At 35.1% G+C, this 19057-nt stretch overlaps 2 protein-coding genes across 4 annotated transcripts in view; both read right to left on the reverse strand.

Moving 5' to 3' along the window:
• Positions 1-19057, reverse strand: part of LOC114534148 (fibrillin-3-like) — a 97010-nt gene that overhangs the window by 60984 nt on the left and 16969 nt on the right. The gene's annotated exons all lie outside the window — the stretch shown is intronic.
• The window catches only part of LOC114534150 (fibrillin-3-like), a 49709-nt gene that overhangs the window by 24293 nt on the left and 6359 nt on the right, over positions 1-19057 (reverse strand). For all 3 annotated transcript variants that reach the window (XM_028555703.1, XM_028555704.1, XM_028555702.1), the window contains exons 6-9: positions 18734-18969; positions 1742-1864; positions 1479-1601; positions 1055-1177 (exon numbers count right to left, since the gene is read on the reverse strand). In XM_028555703.1, coding sequence (XP_028411504.1) covers positions 1055-1177; positions 1479-1601; positions 1742-1864; positions 18734-18969 — 605 coding nt within the window. The remainder of the gene's footprint in view (positions 1-1054; positions 1178-1478; positions 1602-1741; positions 1865-18733; positions 18970-19057) is intronic.

A 19057-nucleotide genomic window follows, 5' to 3' on the forward strand; every position in this document is an offset into this window, starting at 1 on the left:
ATTAAAATTTCTTCAAAGTTTTGAAATGTGCAAAGTTAGAATTACATCGTCTCTAATATTTACATACGGCTAACCTTCACAGTCAGTTCCATTTCCCAAGTAGCCGCTTTTGCATGAACAATTGAAAGAACCATCGGTATTATTGCAGTAGGCATTATGATGGCAATTATGAGATTTTTCAATGCATTCGTCGATATCTGAAAAAATATTTAATTAAGGATTAGGATTTTTTATAATTATAGTGTTCATATATTCCCAATAATTCTGATATTTTCCAAGTGTCATCGAAAAAAATTCAGTTTTTCAATCATGCATTAAAATGAAGGTTGTAAAACAGTGCATAACATTCGTAGAGATAGGTGAAAGAGAAATTTCATACAAAATATTCTGCCTATATAAGAGCGCAATATCCTAATTAAAAATTTTCATTTCCTTTGATCGACTTAATTTTTGTCCTGATCATTAGAAATATAGATTCGATTGAAGTAATTTATGAAATATTTACGGCAAACCTCGGCAGTCTGTTCCGTTTCCTGAGTAGCCTTTTTTACATGTACAATTGAAAGATCCATCAGTATTGTTACAGTAGGCGTTGTAATGACAATTATGAGAAGCCGTGCCACATTCATCGATATCTGAATGGATTAAAAATTAGGAAATTTATTAGAAAAACTTGTTATTACCTCTAGAATTGAAATTTTCCTAAAAATACCGATTTTTTCTTGTGATGGAACCTTCTGTTTCTCTTATTAATAGAATACAGAAATTTAATATTTCAACTACCAACCTCTACAGTCTGTTCCATTTCCTGAGTAGCCATTTTTACATGTACAATTGAAAGATCCATTAGTATTGTTACAGTATGCATTGTCATGGCAATTATGAGAACTCACACTACATTCATCGATATCTGAATGAAATATTAACAAAAGTTAGAGCGTAGTAATATACATATATCTCTTTGAAAAATGAGCAGGATAATTAAAATTTCTTCAAAGTTTTGAAGTGTTCGAATTTAGAATTATATCGTCTCTAGTATTTACGTACGGCTAACCTTCACAGTCAGTTCCATCTCCGAAGTAGCCGCTCTTGCATGAACAATTGAAAGAACCATCAGTATTATTGCAGTAGGCGTTATGATGGCAATTATGAGATTTTGCAAAGCATTCGTCGATATCTAAAAAAATATTAAACGATAGGGTTAGGATTTTTTATGATTATGGTGTTAATTTTTTCCTCTTAATTCTGATATTTTGCCGAAAGAAACTCCGTTTTCTGTAGCAAGCATTACAATGGAGGTTGTGAACGCATGCATAACATTCGTAGAGATATGTGCATTAGAAAGTTTATACTAAAAATTCTGCCTATAGAGCGAAATATTCTAATTAAATATTTTCATTTTGTTACATCGACTTTCGAGCAAAAAAATTAGAAATATAGATTCAATTGCAGTAATTCATGAAATATTTTCGGCAAACCTCTGCAGTCAGTTCCGTTTCCTGAGTAGCCTTTTTTACATGTACAATTGAAAAATCCATTAGTATTGTTACAGTATGCATTGTCATGGCAATTATGAGAAGTCGCGTCACATTCATCGATATCTGAATGAAATATTAACGAAAGTTAGAGCGTAGTAATTTATATCTGTTTTAAAAATCAACAAAGTGATTAAAATTTCTTCAAAGTTTTGAAGTGTTCGAAGTTAGAATTATATCGTCTTTAATATTTACATACGGCTAACCTTCACAGTCAGTTCCATTTCCGAAGTAGCCGCTCATGCATGAACAATTGAAAGAACCATCAGTATTACTGCAGTAGGCGTTCTGATGGCAATTATGAGATTTTGCAATGCATTCGTCAAAATCTGAAAAATATTCAATTAAGGATTAGGTTTTTTTTGTATTTATAGTGTTTATATATTCCTAATAATTCTGATATTTTGTAAGTGGCATAGAAAAAAACTCAGTTTTTTCAAGCAGTCATTACAATGGAGGTTTTAAAACAGTGCATACATTCGTAGAGAAAGATCCATCAGTATTGTTACAGTAAGCGTTTACATGGCAATTTTGAGAACTGGCAGCACAGTAATCGATATCTGAATAAATTGATAACAAACGCTAGAGCGTTGTAATTTATATATGTTTGAAAAAGGAACCAGGAGATTAAAATTTACGTACAGCCGACCTTGGAAGTCTGTCCCATTTCGGGAGTAGGCGTTATTACATGCATGTACAATTCAAAGAATCATCAGACTGAGTATTGTTACAGTAGGCATTGTAACATGTGTATTGTTACCATTAGGCACTGTAATTGCAATTGTCAGAACCTGCACTACATTCTTCGATATCTCACAAGAATATTGAACGGGAGAATAAAGATTTTTTGTTTAATAAAGGTATTCAAATTTCCTTGAAAATTCTGGAATTTTGCAATATTTTCGTGAATCAAAAGTGAAAATAAAGAAATCAATGGACTTTATTATTATATCTGCATCTATACAAAAATGTCAGTAATTATACAAAAATTCATGTGAAATGTAGCATTTTAATTAGTTAATTTTTAAAAATTCTTTAAGCATTTATTAGGCACTTTAATTATATTTTTGTGCCATTTCATTTCTATTGAAATATCTATATTATGATATGTATAACTGCTAAAAAGAAGATATATGTTAAGTTAGCATAAAAATATATTGGTTTGTGCATTTAATCAAGAGACATTAGGCATTCGGTCGTATATTCATCATTTTTTCGTAAAATATACTCGACATATACAGGGTGTCTCAAAAAAATTCGAATCGAAATTTTGCGTGTAATATTGGAAAATATATTTGACAAATTTGGTTGATTTTTACACCATTGTAAAGTTCATTTGTTTCTCTTTTAAATGACACGTTGTACGTGTCATTTAGTTGAAAAGTGAAGGAGTACTGGTTTGACAAAAAAAGTTCATAAAAATCACAAATTTCCGCTGATGGGAATTGGAAGTTTGTTTTATTGAAAGTTAGTCCTAAAGGGCTTTAAAGTCTAATTATTACTGAAAACTAAAATGCAAATTTATCGCACAAATTCTGCTTATTCAATGTTCAACGATAGCTTTGAAGAACAAAATGCCTCAATTAAGCACGGAATAACGATCATTTATTGATTAAATTTGCATTTTCTTTTGTCTGGAGGTCTCACTTCGAATTCCAATCGGCGGAAAAATTTGATTTCGAGCAACAAATTTTAAAAGACGATAACTCGGCCAGTTTTGGTCGTGTCGATATAAGAACGGTATAATCGCAAACTGAATAAGCTAATCTTTCTTGCCATATAAAAATTATATCGTTTACTTTAGTATTTTATACACAGCAGCCTGTCAAAGTTGCATTCGAATTTTTTTTATACACACTGTATAGCGTCATAAAACTTTCCAAGAAAAATTTGTCAAATTTTTGGGGCCCACACCCGAGCAAATAAAACTCGGGAAAGAAAACTTGTTCGGAATACACACCAGCAAGTTGTAATATAATGATATTTATACGTAGGCAAGAGAAGAACCGGTGTGGAACACCGCGGAAAAATATCTGCGCACGCGCCGAAATATCAAAATATGATGGTAAATGTAAATATCAACTTTTGGAACAAAACATGCCCATTTTTTGATAAAATATAAGTTAAGAAAAGGCAAAAATATACAAGACGGCCAGACAGAACATAAATTAAAAGCCTTCTAGCATTTAGAGTATCGAACGAACTGGAATTCACGGTAAATTTTCCTTTTTTTACGGGGTGGCTTTAGAATATTTTTCGAAAACAAAAGTTTAAACCTAAAAGTTAAGAAAACCCGCGAAAAGTTAAGCTTTCTAATGTATTTAAATTGTAAAATACATCTTAATTTTCAATCATTGAGAACACGCAAACGTCTCGTATCTGGCGACATGTTTTTTTTTAATAAAACGTGTCTCAATTAAAAGTTCGGAAACTGTCTTTGCTTATTTGATAAACAAAATGTTTGAGACAAAAAATTTGTTAACAGTCACCTTTTACAGGTGTTTTTGTAGGATGCCACTTCTAGGACTCTCTGGACGTTTTTTCTCTTAGTTTCTATCATGCAATGTTTATTTATGCCCTCGAAATATGGATTTGAAGACACGAATGAAATCACTCCTTTTTGCCGCCATTTTTAGCCTTCGGAAACGTTCGGAACCGCTTTTTAATTAATTTTAATCTCACTTACAGGCAGAATTGACGCGTGCGCAGACGTTTTTCCGCGGTGTTCCGGTGTGGCGGTCTGAGATTGTTCCGTGCTGAAATTGTTCTGCACATGCGCATTAGCAGTATGCGACCGCGGTCTTGTGTGCCGAAATGTTGCCGTGCTGAGATTGCAACATTCTGCATAATTCTCCGTTCGTAAACACAGCAAGAAAGCAGCCGATCTAAATCTCAATAATTTTTTGATATTTTGAAACAACTGGTGATTTTTTACAAGTAACTATCCAGTGACCATCAACATATTGAAGGTAAGGGCTTCTAAAGTTTAAAAATTTGGTAGATATAAGCTCTTCAAGAAGCGTTGTGATATTTTTGCTTGACATACAGAGCACGTGTAAAAAACTGTGCAAGGCCATATTCATAATAATAAATCGACAGGATTTCGCTTTGGATTCACATCTTAGACTAAGTATACACACTAGAACTTGGCAAGTAAATCTGATACTGGCAGTAGTGTAGGGCATTACGAAATGTTAATGTTTCATCGATCTGATCTGGTCTAAATGTCAGATCACTCTGATGAGCACACAACTTGTTTAAGTTATACACTGTTCGTCTAGAGTAGTGTGTAAATACTACTATATAATTACTACTATATAATTCAATTTTCAGCTATAATTATGAGAGGCAAATTAAATTCAAGACTTCATGCTAGTTACATTTGGCAATGATATATTTATTTTTATTTGAATTACTTCGTTGCTCTAGGTTGTGCGATAATCATGGCTACTGCAACTAAAGTGGTCGCAACTTCAGCCAATGAGACTGCAGCTCCAGAAGAAGTAAATGGCATTGGCAAAGATGTTTTGGTAGAACATGAGTTGTCAGATTCTGCAGCAGTTGGTAATGATGGAAATCATCCGCAAATGGCTAAGCATCATTCAACTAGAGAAGAAAGACTTGCGAAGTACAGAATACTATGCCAGAATCTCATTGTGTACCTGACAACAAATGTTTGCCCACCAAATGTAAGCAAAAAAGAAGCGAGGAACATTAAAAACCAAGCTAAGACACACCAGTGGGATTCTAAAAGTAAGTCATGGTTGTCTAATGTTCATGGCTGTCTAATTTTGTCTATTATTTTCCTATGTATTATCAATTAACTCATCGAGTGGCAATGCACCCCAGTGCGCCCTACTTATTTTGTTTCACTTGTCTAACGCCTGATGATTTTACTCGTCAGTGGGGAAGCTCTGCCACTTAATGGGTTAATATCTTGAATGTCTTGGTTGATTCTATTGTCAACTATTTCAAGTGACTATTAGGTGTAAGGTTACAATTTGCATTGGTGTTCTACAATTTAACCAATAATTTTTATTCCAATGTTCTATATCGAACAGCAATTAGCAAAATCATATTTCTTTTTCATACAGAGAAGGAGTTAGGATATGTTGGTGCAAAGAAAAATATGTGGCAAAAAGTCATCACTGAAGTTGAAGAAATATCAGAAATTCTCTACCAATACCACTCTAATCCAATGGGTGGGCACAGTGAGATAAATAATACTTTGGCAAAAATATCACAGTTTCATTTGTGGAATGGCATGACAGAGGATGTTGTTGAATATGTAAGTGTAACTATTAATAATCTTGTTTATTTACTAGACTTCAACCTTAATCTTTTAAGGCATATCCCATATTATATATAATATTGGCTAAAGTGATGTCAAAAACAGTAAAAAACATATACCATACCATAATGTTTAATAATCATAGTGCATTTCATTGTTAGTGTAAATCCTGTGATCGCTGTCAACGGTTTGAGAAGTTGAAAACCCAAGCACCTGAACTCAAGCCAATTAAAGTGAACAAGGCTTTGGAACTGGTTGGGATGGACCTAATAGGTAAGGCTTCATATAGGTTCTTAACCCATTAACTGGCAATGCGCTCTACTCTTTGTTTTGACAAACAAAAGACGATTTTACTTGTCAATGGGGAAGCTCTGATGCTTAATATGTAAAGCACAAAATTTAACAATGTCTGTCGTTAACCCACAAATGTACATGTATATTTCTATATTTCCTATATTTAAATTTATAGGACCTCTGCCCACCACTGATAATGGATATATGTTTTGACATTCACGGACTACTACAAAAAGTTTGTGGACTTCTATCCATTAAAGGAAAAAGCAGCTGCTGGAATTGCACAGAGTATAAAAACATTTGTTTGCAGGTAAAGTAAAAACTAACATGTTTAAAAACCCTAAATTTATTATTTGGACGAAGATATTTTTTCTTATGTTTCTAGATGGGGTGCTCCTTGCAGCCTTCTGTCTGACCAAGGACGGGAAATTCTGGCAAAGGTAAACACATATATTTATTTAGCTTTGATTTATAATGGCATACCATGGAGCATTAATTGATCAATAACCATCTTCACACAAGCTCAATATATTTTAACCTTTTATTAGGTGAATGCAGAGGTTTGCAAAAAGTTTGGCATCAATCGTTCTGTCACTAGTGCGTACCATCCTCAGACGAATGGTCTTGATGAACGGACCAACAAACCCTCAAAGTACGTCTTGCCAAATTAGTAAATGAGCACCAAAACAATTGGGATGACTTTTTGGAAGATGTTGCATTTTCAATACGGACACAGAAACAAGGGTCGACAAAGTTCAGTGCATTCTTCTTGATGTTTGGACGCCATCCCAAATTCAAATAGATTTGGACGCCATCCCAAATTCATTGTTACTTAAGTGATGATGGATATAAATATGTTTTGACAAACAAATACGACTATTTTATTGCTATATTTGTTTGTGATATATGTACATATATTGTATTTTAGTAATATGTCTTTAAATTGCAGATGGAAGAGGTAGTAGAAGATTGTGATTTAAGCCTCAATTTGGAGACGCCTTCTCATGAAGCCCTGGAAGAAATGATGTTTGACAGAGAAGAAATGATGAGCAGCATTGACAAACAGGTAGTGCTGTTGGTTCCATTTTATGAAACAAACATAATAAAATAACTCCCAGGTACTTCCACTGCCTGGAGAGTAATAATAGTGCAGTAGTACCATAATTACAATATTAAAATAATATGAAATTAAAATTATATTAAGTCCAAGCTAATGTTGAGAAAAAGCCCAGGAAAAGCAGCGGAAAGATTTTGCAAAGAGAAAAGAAAAGGGGGTCAAGGTTTTTCAGCACTCAGTTGGTGACCTTGTCCTCCGCAAGGTGATGAAAAATGTGAGTCGTGTGGGTGGCAAGCTAGACGCTTTATGGACTGGTCCATACAGGTACAGTACTATACGATTAAGCAATAGTGAACTAGTACTTCCATACTCGCAGTAGTTTTAGTCAAAAAAGATATTTGTTTACTGTAAGCAAGTGCAAGATTTCTTATATGACAGAAATTATGCTTAATAAATGTACAACTTTTACAGGATTGTTGAAATAGACAATCACCAGCGCATCTCTCTGAAGTTCTGAAGGTCAAAGTGCCTTATGAACAAATAAAGCCACACATGTCAAGTGATTTTCACAAATCAACCTTTGCTGCTTCTGAAGACCAGATGCCACAAGTAGATGACCATCCAGCTCAAGAGGTTCCAGTAGAATCAGAAGGTATACTTGTTTATCCAATACCAATGATATGTATGTAGCTCAGTAGCTGTTTGGTAAAAGTAACAATTATTATTATTTAATTATAGAATAAAAGGTCAGAGCTGCTGGGCCAGGAAAAGTTCAAGTTGAAGAACAACAAGATGTAGTTGTTGTTTCCGTGAAGAAAGCACTTGGACCATTGCCTGTTAAACCTGCCCCTTTCAAAAAAGACATTGGTATAATTCTACCAACAATTAACAATGGAGAGTGGCTGACCGATGAACATATTGATTTTCCTTATATTGGAGGTCTGCAAGCAGAATGGGTATTTGCTTCAGAGGGCTGTGAGTCTATAGGTACTCATGAAGAGGTTTTTGTACAGATTCTCAATGTTCATAACAATCATTGGATAACTGTTAGTAATATTGGCTGCCCTAAAGATACAATCACTATTTATGACTCTTTGTATGAGGATATAAGTCCATCATGCAAAACCAAATTTTTAAAGCAAATTGCTTACATGTTGATGCTAAAGTCAAAGCATGTGACTCTGCAGTGGGCAGACAAGCAGAAGCAAAGAGGATCCAGCGACTGTGGACTATTTGCAATTGCAGTTGCTATTAGTTTGTGCTATGGCATTTCACCACAAGATTGCACCTGGAAACAAGAGATGATGCGAGGTCACTTGTCCACATGCTACCAGCAGGACAATCTAACTCTATTTCCTGAATCAGTAACTCGAGGACAACACCAAAACATATCCGTGTGTTCTGTCACTGCCGACAACCGTACACCAAAGGCATATTCATGGTCGAGTGTGAAAAATGCAAAGATTGGTTTCACCGAGGCTGCCAAAGAATTCCAAGGAATGTCAACAAAAAAACTGCTTTCACTTGTAAGAACTGTAAATAGTCTTTAGGAATTGTATATAGAAAATGTGAATAGGGATTTAAGCATTGTATAAATATTATGATATCTTTTATTAAAAGAAATATCTTATAAAAATCACAATATTATTACACTGGGCCACTTATACTAAATCTTTTATAAATAGTGTGTGCAATTAAGACAGTGTTTAACCCATTAATTAAGCTCCAGAGCTTCCCCACTGACGAGTAAAATCATCAGGCGTTAGACAAGTAAAACAAAATAAGTAGGGCGCACTGGGGTGCATTAGCCACTCGATGGGTTAATTGATAATACATAGGAAAATAATAGACAAAATTAGACAGCCATGAACATTAGACAACCATGACTTACTTTTAGAATCGCACAGTGTGTCTTAGCTTGGTTTTTAATGTTCCTCGCTTCTTTTTTGCTTACATTTGGTGGGCAAACATTTGTTGTCAGGTACACAATGAGATTCTGGCATAGTATTCTGTACTTCGCAAGTCTTTGCCTCGCAAAGTACCTCGCAATTCTAGTTGGATGATGCTTAACCCATTAAACTTCAGAGCTTCCCCATTGACAAGTAAAATTGTCTGGCATTTGTCAAAAAAAGTAGGGTGCATTAGCACAACAAACTCAGCACAACAAACTCAGCAAGACAAACTCGGCACAACAAACTTAGCACAACAAACTCAGCACAACAAACTCAGCACAGCAAACTCAGCATGACAAACTCAGCACAACAAACTTAGCACAACAAACTCAGCACAACAGGCAAGCATGACAAACTAGCACAACAAACTTAGCACAACAAACTCAGCACAACAAACTCAGCACAGCAAGTTCAGCAAGACAAACTCGGCACAACAAACTCAGCACAACAAACTTAGCACAACAAACTCAGCACAACAAACTCAGCATGACAAACTCACCACAACAAACTTAGCACAACAAACTTAGCACAACAAACTCAGCACAACAAACTCAGCATGACAAACTCAGCACAACAAACTTAGCACAACAAACTCAGCACAACAGGCTAAGCATGACAAACTAGCACAACAAACTTAGCACAACAAACTCAGCACAACAAACGCAGCACAACAAACTCAGCAAGACAAACTCGGCACAACAAACTCAGCACAACAAACTTAGCACAACAAACTTAGCACAACAAACTCAGCACAACAAACTCAGCATGACAAACTCAGCACAACAAACTTAGCACAACAAACTCAGCACAACAGGCTAAGCATGACAAACTAGCACAACAAACTTAGCACAACAAACTCAGCACAACAAACGCAGCACAACAAACTCAGCAAGACAAACTCGGCACAACAAACTCAGCACAACAAACTTAGCACAACAAACTCAGCACAACAAACTCAGCATGACAAACTCAGCACAACTAACTTAGCACAACAAACTCAGCACAACAAAATCAGCATGACAAACTCAGCATGACAAACTTAGCACAACAAACTCAGCACAACAAACTCAGCAAGACAAACTCGGCACAACAAACTTAGCACAACAAACTCAGCACAACAAACTCAGCATGACAAACTCAGCACAACAAACTCAGCACAACAAACTTAGCACAACAAACCCAGCATGACAAACTCAGCACAACAAACTTAGCACAACAAACTTAGCACAACAAACTCAGCACAACAAACTATAAACCACAACAATCTCAGCACAACAGATAAAATATTGCTATCCTTTTTTCAACAATTTGTAAATAAACAGCATTGGTAAAAAGATAATACATACGTTTTAAGCATTGTAATAATTTGTAATAATACGACGTGCATGTAGTTATTCCTGGTATTTGTGTTTGCTTTTCAAAATTATGTTGAATATTTGGCGAATTTTTGTTTACAAATTTAATACCACAATCTCAGCGCGATAACAATTTCAGATCGCCTTACCGCGTGCCAGGATTACAAGCTCGATTTCGAGCATGCGCAGTTCTTTATTTACAATTTCAGCACGATGACAATCTCAGACCGCCACACCGAGAGTGCACATGATCACAAAACGGAAACGAAAACACTTCGCACAATGATCAATGCAAAACGAACAACGCACATGCAATGAAGCATTATAGTTGTAAATTAAGAGGAGATTTTTTAGAAAGTCGCGTATATTTGCCCAAAATCGCTCAAAACTTAGCAACCAGGCCTTCGCTAAAATTGCTTCGCAGCCATTTTGAACTTACAAGTTTGGTAAAGTTTTCGTGTCGAGAGACAGCTGTTTTACTAACTTTTGGAGAATTTCAAAAGGCGAAAAGCTCCTTGAAATAAAGAAGAACATCAGGTGAGTGTTCGTTCAATTTTTTTAGTATTTTAAATGATATAATTTTCCATGCGTACATTTTTAGTGCAAAGGAGTGACACACAGTCACACACTAAAGTATAAACATATTTAAATATACTGATTAAGTTTGATTTTAGTGATTTAGAATTAACCTTGTGATAGAATAAAATTCTCAAATGTCAACGTATTTATTCCTAGGTCTCCAACACATATTGGAAAATATGAACAAATCAGAACAATAGTTTCAGATGACAGATACCAGTAAACTAGTAAACTACTAAACTCGCATAGTGGATGGTTATGTCACTTATGTGTAGTAGCTTGAAGATACAGTAATAAAAAAAGACCCTAAATAATCTATTTCAAGAAACAACACAAGAAAGAAAGATAAAGTCAAACTATTTTCATTTATTTCAAGAACAACTGCCCTCTCTATTTTAACAATGAATTCCTTGTGTGGTGGGTACATAATATGGGACATGTGGGACAATTGGTGGAACAATCATGGGACAATTTATTCCAAAATTATGCAGCTGTACATATAGTGTGATATATGTGTACATATAGCTGTACATTATGAGGGCCACTAGTTTATCAGTATTTATATACTGTCAGGTGTTACCCTCTTTAAATAAAGTCTCTCACTCACTCACTCACTCACTCACTCACTCACTCACTCACTCACTCACTCACTCACTCACTCACTCACTCACTCACTCACTCACTCACTCACTCACTCACTCACTCACTCACTCACTCACTCACTCATTATAATCTGACTTTGTTGTTAAAATATTATATCAATAATTGCAATAAATAGTGTACTACACTTATACTGTAATAATTAGGAGGGAGTCTAAATACCTACGAATACTTATAATATAATTATAATACTCATCTTTGTGAATACAGAGATTGATTGGAAACATCTGCATTGTTTTTTTATGGTTAAACACAAGGAAATGTGATGTAATACATAATCCTAGCACATTTCTTTCAAGTGAAAAAAACCTAACAAAGCCACCTTAACTACATTGGCAACTACCAAAGTTATTGTGCCACTAGTTATTGTTTTCACAGCAACCCCTTATAAATATAATTGCCTAGGTATTTCCATTGTATCAATATTGTTAATACAGGTGCCACTTCATGTGGTATACTAATGCCTAAAGTGAATATACAACATATGGTTGATTTTAAAAATGTCAAAAAATGACCACGGACCTACCACCCAAATTTGAACAAAATTGTATTTTTTGCACACTACAATAACTGGGGCTTATCATAAAATATAAATTAGTTTGATCGGAGACAATTCTGCACTGAATTTTAATGGCTAAACTTAAGGTTTGCATAAAGTCCCTTTTTGACAAAAAGGACCTAAATAAAAACCTATGGATTTTTTAGATGAAAATTGTTTATTCAGTAAATTAATTGGTATGGATTTTGTAATATGAACTAAGGAAGGTGTCTATATGGCTCAAAGTATCTCTATTCAAATTCTACTCAAGAAGCAGATAGCTATTCTGAGATGTCAGGTAGATATGTGCTGTGATAATTGGAAAATAACTTGATTTTGAAAATGTCAAAAAACGACCATGGACCTACCACCCAAATTTAAATCAAATTATACTTTTTGTAAACTACAATACCCAGGGTGTATTGCAAAATATGAATTAGTTTGATCGGAAACAGTTTGGGGTAATCTACCAGTGTCGAACATAGGTTTTAGCATTAAACTAATGTTTTAAGTTCATGTCAAATCAAGCAAAACCTCAGCAATTATTTTAGGTACATCTGATGTTTGGATTTTAAAACTAATGCATGCTTTTACATAAAATACATCTATTGCAAAAGAAAATCACATACAATACAGTATTTCCGTCTAATATTTAAGATATACGGTCAAAAGTGCTGATTGTAATACACTTTTCCGATAGCAATTCCAATATTGAATTGTTTGTAAAATAAGATGGTATATTAATAAGATTAGGCACTAAAAGTTCTACCAAAATGCAATTTTTGAACACTGATACGTCAAAGGATTACATTATATTTCATTCATTCTGATCACAGGCAGTTACCTAGCTAAAACTAGGGATCCAAGGATAGTGCAAAGTTTTCTTGCCCTGTAATACCTGAGCAACCAGACGTTTGTCCCAACATAGAAATTTTGACTTATGCCAGTAAAAATATAACGAACTAGGTTAAACATTAATCAAAAGGAAATTACTCAAAGTACTCAAATTACGTTAGCCGCGGATACTGTCACTATTAAATTATAGCTAATTTTAGTTGCCCATGTAAACCGGCCAAACCGGGCGCGATTTTCTCAGTGTAGTCTCTTTTCTTCGTCAAACAACTGTGACTACATTCACTACATTTATATGATGGCTACAATTTATCCGTCACTTCATAAGAATAGCCAAAATAGTTGCGTTGTAAATAATGTAAATAAACCGCGGTGCATATTATGTCTATGATGTGGATACTTCGACCCGTAAATCGATACAAAACAATATACTTATAATCAATACTGTATACCGCCAAAATGATTTGATTACTGCACAAAATGTCCGTTTTGTATAGTATCATTTATGTACTGTATGCAGAATATCTGGTATCGACTTGCTATCGACATAATATACATTCGTGTAAGAGATCTATCAATACATAAACAACACAGCGTCGTTTCTTCCTAACCTCTTAGCTCTATTTATGGAATAAACCTTCCAAATTATATCTGTGTTGAATTGAACGCTCATAATTCATAACATAAGTTGATAAAGTGCGTAGATTCTCAAAGAACTGCTCGATTTTTACGCCCGGAATGTTCTGAAGCAATGCTCGTCGCTCCTCGTTTCTTTACATCATAATGTTCACGTCTCGACGGCACATGCGCAGTTGCGACGTGTAAGAAAGAATCGGGTGTTCCGGGGGTAATTCTACCCAAATCCTTTAAAACAAAACCCAAACGGCGGAAAAGCAATGCTTCAAAATTTACAGTAACCGCCAAAATCCCTCAATATTTTGGTGAACTTTGCAAAAGGGGTATAGTGCATTAATAAATAAAGCAAGTTAAACGGATTTAAAAACTTTAAATTACTGATCATATACAAAAAGTTACTATACGCATAAATCAACCTACCCCCCGTAAAGTTTACACTATGACTGACTGTCTGACTGACTGACTGACTGTCTGACTGACTGACTTAGGCCTGTTTCAAACGTCGCATTTTGCATGTGTCGAATACAATTGTTTGAATTATCTGCATGCGAGATGCGACGTATGAAACAATTGAATTCGCCGTTTTTAATTGCGGTCGACCGTGATGCTAAATTCGACTGTTCCGGTCGCATTATGCGAGCTCGGTGCGACGTGGTTTCATAGGTCGCATTTTGCATGTGTCGAATTCAATTCGCTTGAAGAGAAAGGCAAAGAACGTCGTGCATGTTATGATATTGAAAGGCACAAGTAAGGAAATATGGAGGCCGTATAGACAAAAGAAATGAACCAGCACAATCGTATTGTATTACGTGTGCATGAAAGTTGACAAAATACATTTGCCTACCGCGTCTGTTTGTAATGGTTGCGCAGTACACGAACAAAACGAAGAATCCCAAGGCTGGCTTGCTGGAAGCGGCTGGGAAGTAGTTGGATATTGCATAAAGTGCAATATATTTAGGCAAGAGTATTAGGAAAATAATAGCAAGAAAAGGATTTCTAGAAATATGAAATTTTTTATTTACGCCCAAGCGGACTGTCGCTGATCATAAGGAATGGAGCCGCAACTATTTGAATTCAACACATGCGAAATGCGACGTTTGAAATGACGGTCGGATTATGTTTTAGGGTCGAATCTAATTAGAATTATATTCGATGCATGCAAAATGCGACGTTTGAAACAGGCCTTACTGACTCGTTTGAATTTTCGCCACTCATCACAATACTGCAAAGTTTCTCAAACTTTGCACTAAAAAACAGTAAAATGATAATCATACAATCCTAACTTCTAGAACTACAATCATAGCGAACTCTTGTATAACATTCCGCCGTCCTTAATTATTTGGCAAACCGTGAATCCATTTTGTCTATGAGTTTCATATCTTTAGATGATCACATGCTTTTTATTTTCTGTTAATTTGCATAACTTTCCGAGAGTTATGGTTGTGAAAACGGCACTGAAACACTCATACTATTTGAAATCCGGCCGCCATGGCCCATGTTTACATGGAATTGCTGCTATCAACTTCCATACTCCAGGCTCCAGCAATCTGATTGGTTTTGAGCGCTCAATACGCGAGTTTGTAAAAAATCTCCTCTTAAATAATCTCACGCGCGGAACTTTAGTGAGTTGAGTTGATGTGCGCTGATCGAGTTAATGACTTGGTCTGGGGCGCACAGCAATAAAATAAACAGTGAACCAAATTAAACTTGTGGTCGAAAGCCTCGAGCTGTTCCCCATACGGCCCTAACCATCCTGCTGGTATGAAAGAGAACTATATTACAACATAAAAAGGGGTCGTTTAGCAAAGTGAACTGGTCAAGATCTAGGAAAACATGCCCGTCTCTACGGGCTTAAAGTCCCGTTTACACGACAAACTATTTTGGCACGCCACGTTTAAATTTAGTCGTGTAAACAGACATAAAATACGTCTGAAGCCCCGTAATTTTAACCGTGCCAAGACCGCGTTAAAAGGTGGTCTCGGCCTTTAAAGCATGGCTTTAATTTTTGACATGCAGGCCAAGAAAGAAAAATGCCGTATAAACGCGCTAATATGAAATGGTCTAGCATAATGTGAATTGGTCTAGCATAATGTGAATTGGTCTAGCGTAATGTGAAATGGTCTACCATAATGTGAAATGGTCTAGCGTAATATGAAATGGTCTAGCGTAATGTGAAATGGTCTAGCATAATGTTAAATGGCTAGCATAATGTGAAATGGTCTAGCGTAATGTGAAATGGTCTAGCGTAATATGAAATGGTCTAGCGTAATGTGAAATGGTCTAGCATAATGTTAAATGGCTAGCATAATGTGAAATGGTCTACCATAATGTGAAATGGTCTAGCGTAATATGAAATGGTCTAGCGTAATGTGAAATGGTCTAGCATAATGTTAAATGGCTAGCATAATGTGAAATGGTCTAGCGTAATGTGAAATGGTCCAGCGTAATGTAAAATGGCTAGCATTATAATTATGAAATGGTCTAGAATAATATGAAATGGTCTAGCGTAATGTGAAATGGTCTAGCGTAATGTGAAATGGTCTACCATAATGTGAAATGGTCTAGCGTAATATGAAATGGTCTAGCGTAATGTGAAATGGTCTAGCATAATGTTAAATGGCTAGCATAATGTGAAATGGTCTAGCGTAATGTGAAATGGTCTAGCGTAATATGAAATGGTCTAGCGTAATGTGAAATGGTCTAGCATAATGTTAAATGGCTAGCATAATGTGAAATGGTCTACCATAATGTGAAATGGTCTAGCGTAATATGAAATGGTCTAGCGTAATGTGAAATGGTCTAGCATAATGTTAAATGGCTAGCATAATGTGAAATGGTCTAGCGTAATGTGAAATGGTCCAGCGTAATGTAAAATGGCTAGCATTATAATTATGAAATGGTCTAGAATAATATGAAATGGTCTAGCGTAATGTGAAATGGTTTAGCGTAATGTGAAATGGCCTAGCATAATGTGAAATGGTCTAGCGTAATATGAAATGGTCTAGCGTAATATGAAATGTCTAGCATAATAAGTCTAGCGCAATGTGAAATGCCTAGGGTAATAATTATGAAATGTTCTAGCATAATGTTAAATGGTCTAGCATATGTGAAATGCCTAGCGTAATATGAAATGTTCTAGCATAATGTGAAATGCCTAGCGTAATATGAAATGTTCTAGCATAATGTGAAATGCCTAGCGTAATATGAAATGTTCTAGCATAATGTGAAATGCCAAGCGTAATATGAAATGTTCTAGCATAGTGAGAAATGGTCTCGCGTAATATGAAATGGTCTAGCGCAATGTGAAATGCCAAGCGTAATATGAAATGTTCTAGCATAATGTGAAATGCCAAGCGTAATATGAAATGGTCTAGCATAATGTGAAATGGTCTACCGTAATATGAAATGGTAGCGCGTAATGTGAAATGGTATAGCATAATGTGAAATGGTCTAGCATAATGTGAAATGGTCTAGCGCAATGTGAAATGGTCTAGCGTAATATGAAATGGTAGCGCGTAATGTGAAATGGTATAGCATAATGTGAAATGGTTTAGCATAATGTGAAATGGTCTAGCGCAATGTGAAATGGTCTAGCGTAATATGAAATGGTTGCGCGTAATGTGAAATGGTATAGCATAATGTGAAATGGTCTAGCATAATGTGAAATGGTCTAGCGCAATGTGAAATGGTCTAGCGTGATGTGAAATGGTCTAGCGTAATGTGAAATGGTATAGCGCAATGTGAAGTCATCTAGATTAATGTTAAATGGCTAGCATAACGTGAAATGGTCTCGCATAATGTGAAATGGTCTAGCGTAAATTGGTAATGTGAAACGGTCTAGCGCAGGCTAGCAGGTGTACCATAGTGTGAAATGGTCCACCGTGATGTGAAATGGCTAGCGTAGTGTGAAATGGCTAGCGTAAAAATCTGTAAAAGCACTCAAAAATCTAGGCATCCAAAATTAATATCGCACGTATTTTTTTAAAATTATTTTAAATCTTTGGTGTTTTTTTGCAAGTCTCTCGTTGAGAATGCGGTATATTATCTCTTTGAAGTTGGCTACGGCAAGGTAGTGAAAACAACACAGCGCGTAGTCTTGCATGATGTTCGCGTATCATATTCACCGGTAAATGCGATTTGTTTTTATATCAGCCAATATGAAAATTTTTGCCGCTGCAGATTTCTCATCAAACAGTTTAAATTTTTTTTTAATGTAGAATAAAATTTGGAGCCTGCAATATTTGTTCATTTTCAATTAATGCGAGCAATTAATTTTTTCAATTAATTCAATTAATTTCAGAGCAATTAATTCGAAATCTAAACACGCTCCTAAAAAGTTTTCTTGATAATTGCTAATAAAAAGGTAACCCTCACGGTACCATCTTCCTCACCCAACAGTGTAAATGGAATTTTTGAACCGAAATGTAGTAGGAACTGCATCCAAGTTTTAAAGGTAAAAATATAATTTATCACATACTATATAGCTTTCGCCTTTATCGGGGAGATAAAAGGGCTACATGAAAATGATATGTCACTTATATACTTTTTCTTAAAGAAGATTAAATTCAATTTTTAATGTACTATGAAATTTCGAGATTGTTTGGAGCTTGAGAAATTTTTGAGACATTGCTGACTGAAGCAAGTATTGCGAATGTTTTTCCTTTGCAGCCATTACGAAAATGATGAGAATTAAAGACTTAGGCCTAGTTCTCATACAGTATGTCGTGATTCATCGGCGATGTTCTACGATCCATTATGAGTGATCAATTAAGTAAATATTTTTATATTAAATAGACACAGCATTTTACTCATCAATACGAACGGACAAAAATAGTGCCGACGAATGGCGATGTACGAGACTTTATTTTCATGAATTAATAGTAAACAAATAAAGAAATGCTGTGCTATCTGCACTTGCGTTGCACAGTAAAAAAATGTCAGTAACTATAATAATTTATATAGAAAATATATCTCAAATCATTACCTTCATTATCTGTGATAGTCACTGTCGCTTCGCCAATAGTAATTTGAACGTTGGGGTCATTTAACATCAAAACAACTGTAAAATTTTCGTTGCCTTCATAACTGTTATCATCAATTATCGGAATATCAACGCAATCAGTTGTTTGAATAAAACTTTGAATTCCAACATCTTTGTCAAAACCTACTAAAACTTTGTAATCTTCTCCGCTTGTTGCAGTGCCATTTCTGAATGTTAATCTTAAAATATTTATGATAAACACATTAAACCGATAAACAAAAAATTAGCCGCATATCTTGGTTGTGCAGATTTATCGATTTATTAATT

This window comes from Dendronephthya gigantea, unplaced genomic scaffold (assembly GCF_004324835.1).
Source record: "Dendronephthya gigantea isolate DGI-Jeju-01 unplaced genomic scaffold, DenGig_1.0 000097F, whole genome shotgun sequence".
NCBI lineage: Eukaryota > Metazoa > Cnidaria > Anthozoa > Malacalcyonacea > Nephtheidae > Dendronephthya > Dendronephthya gigantea.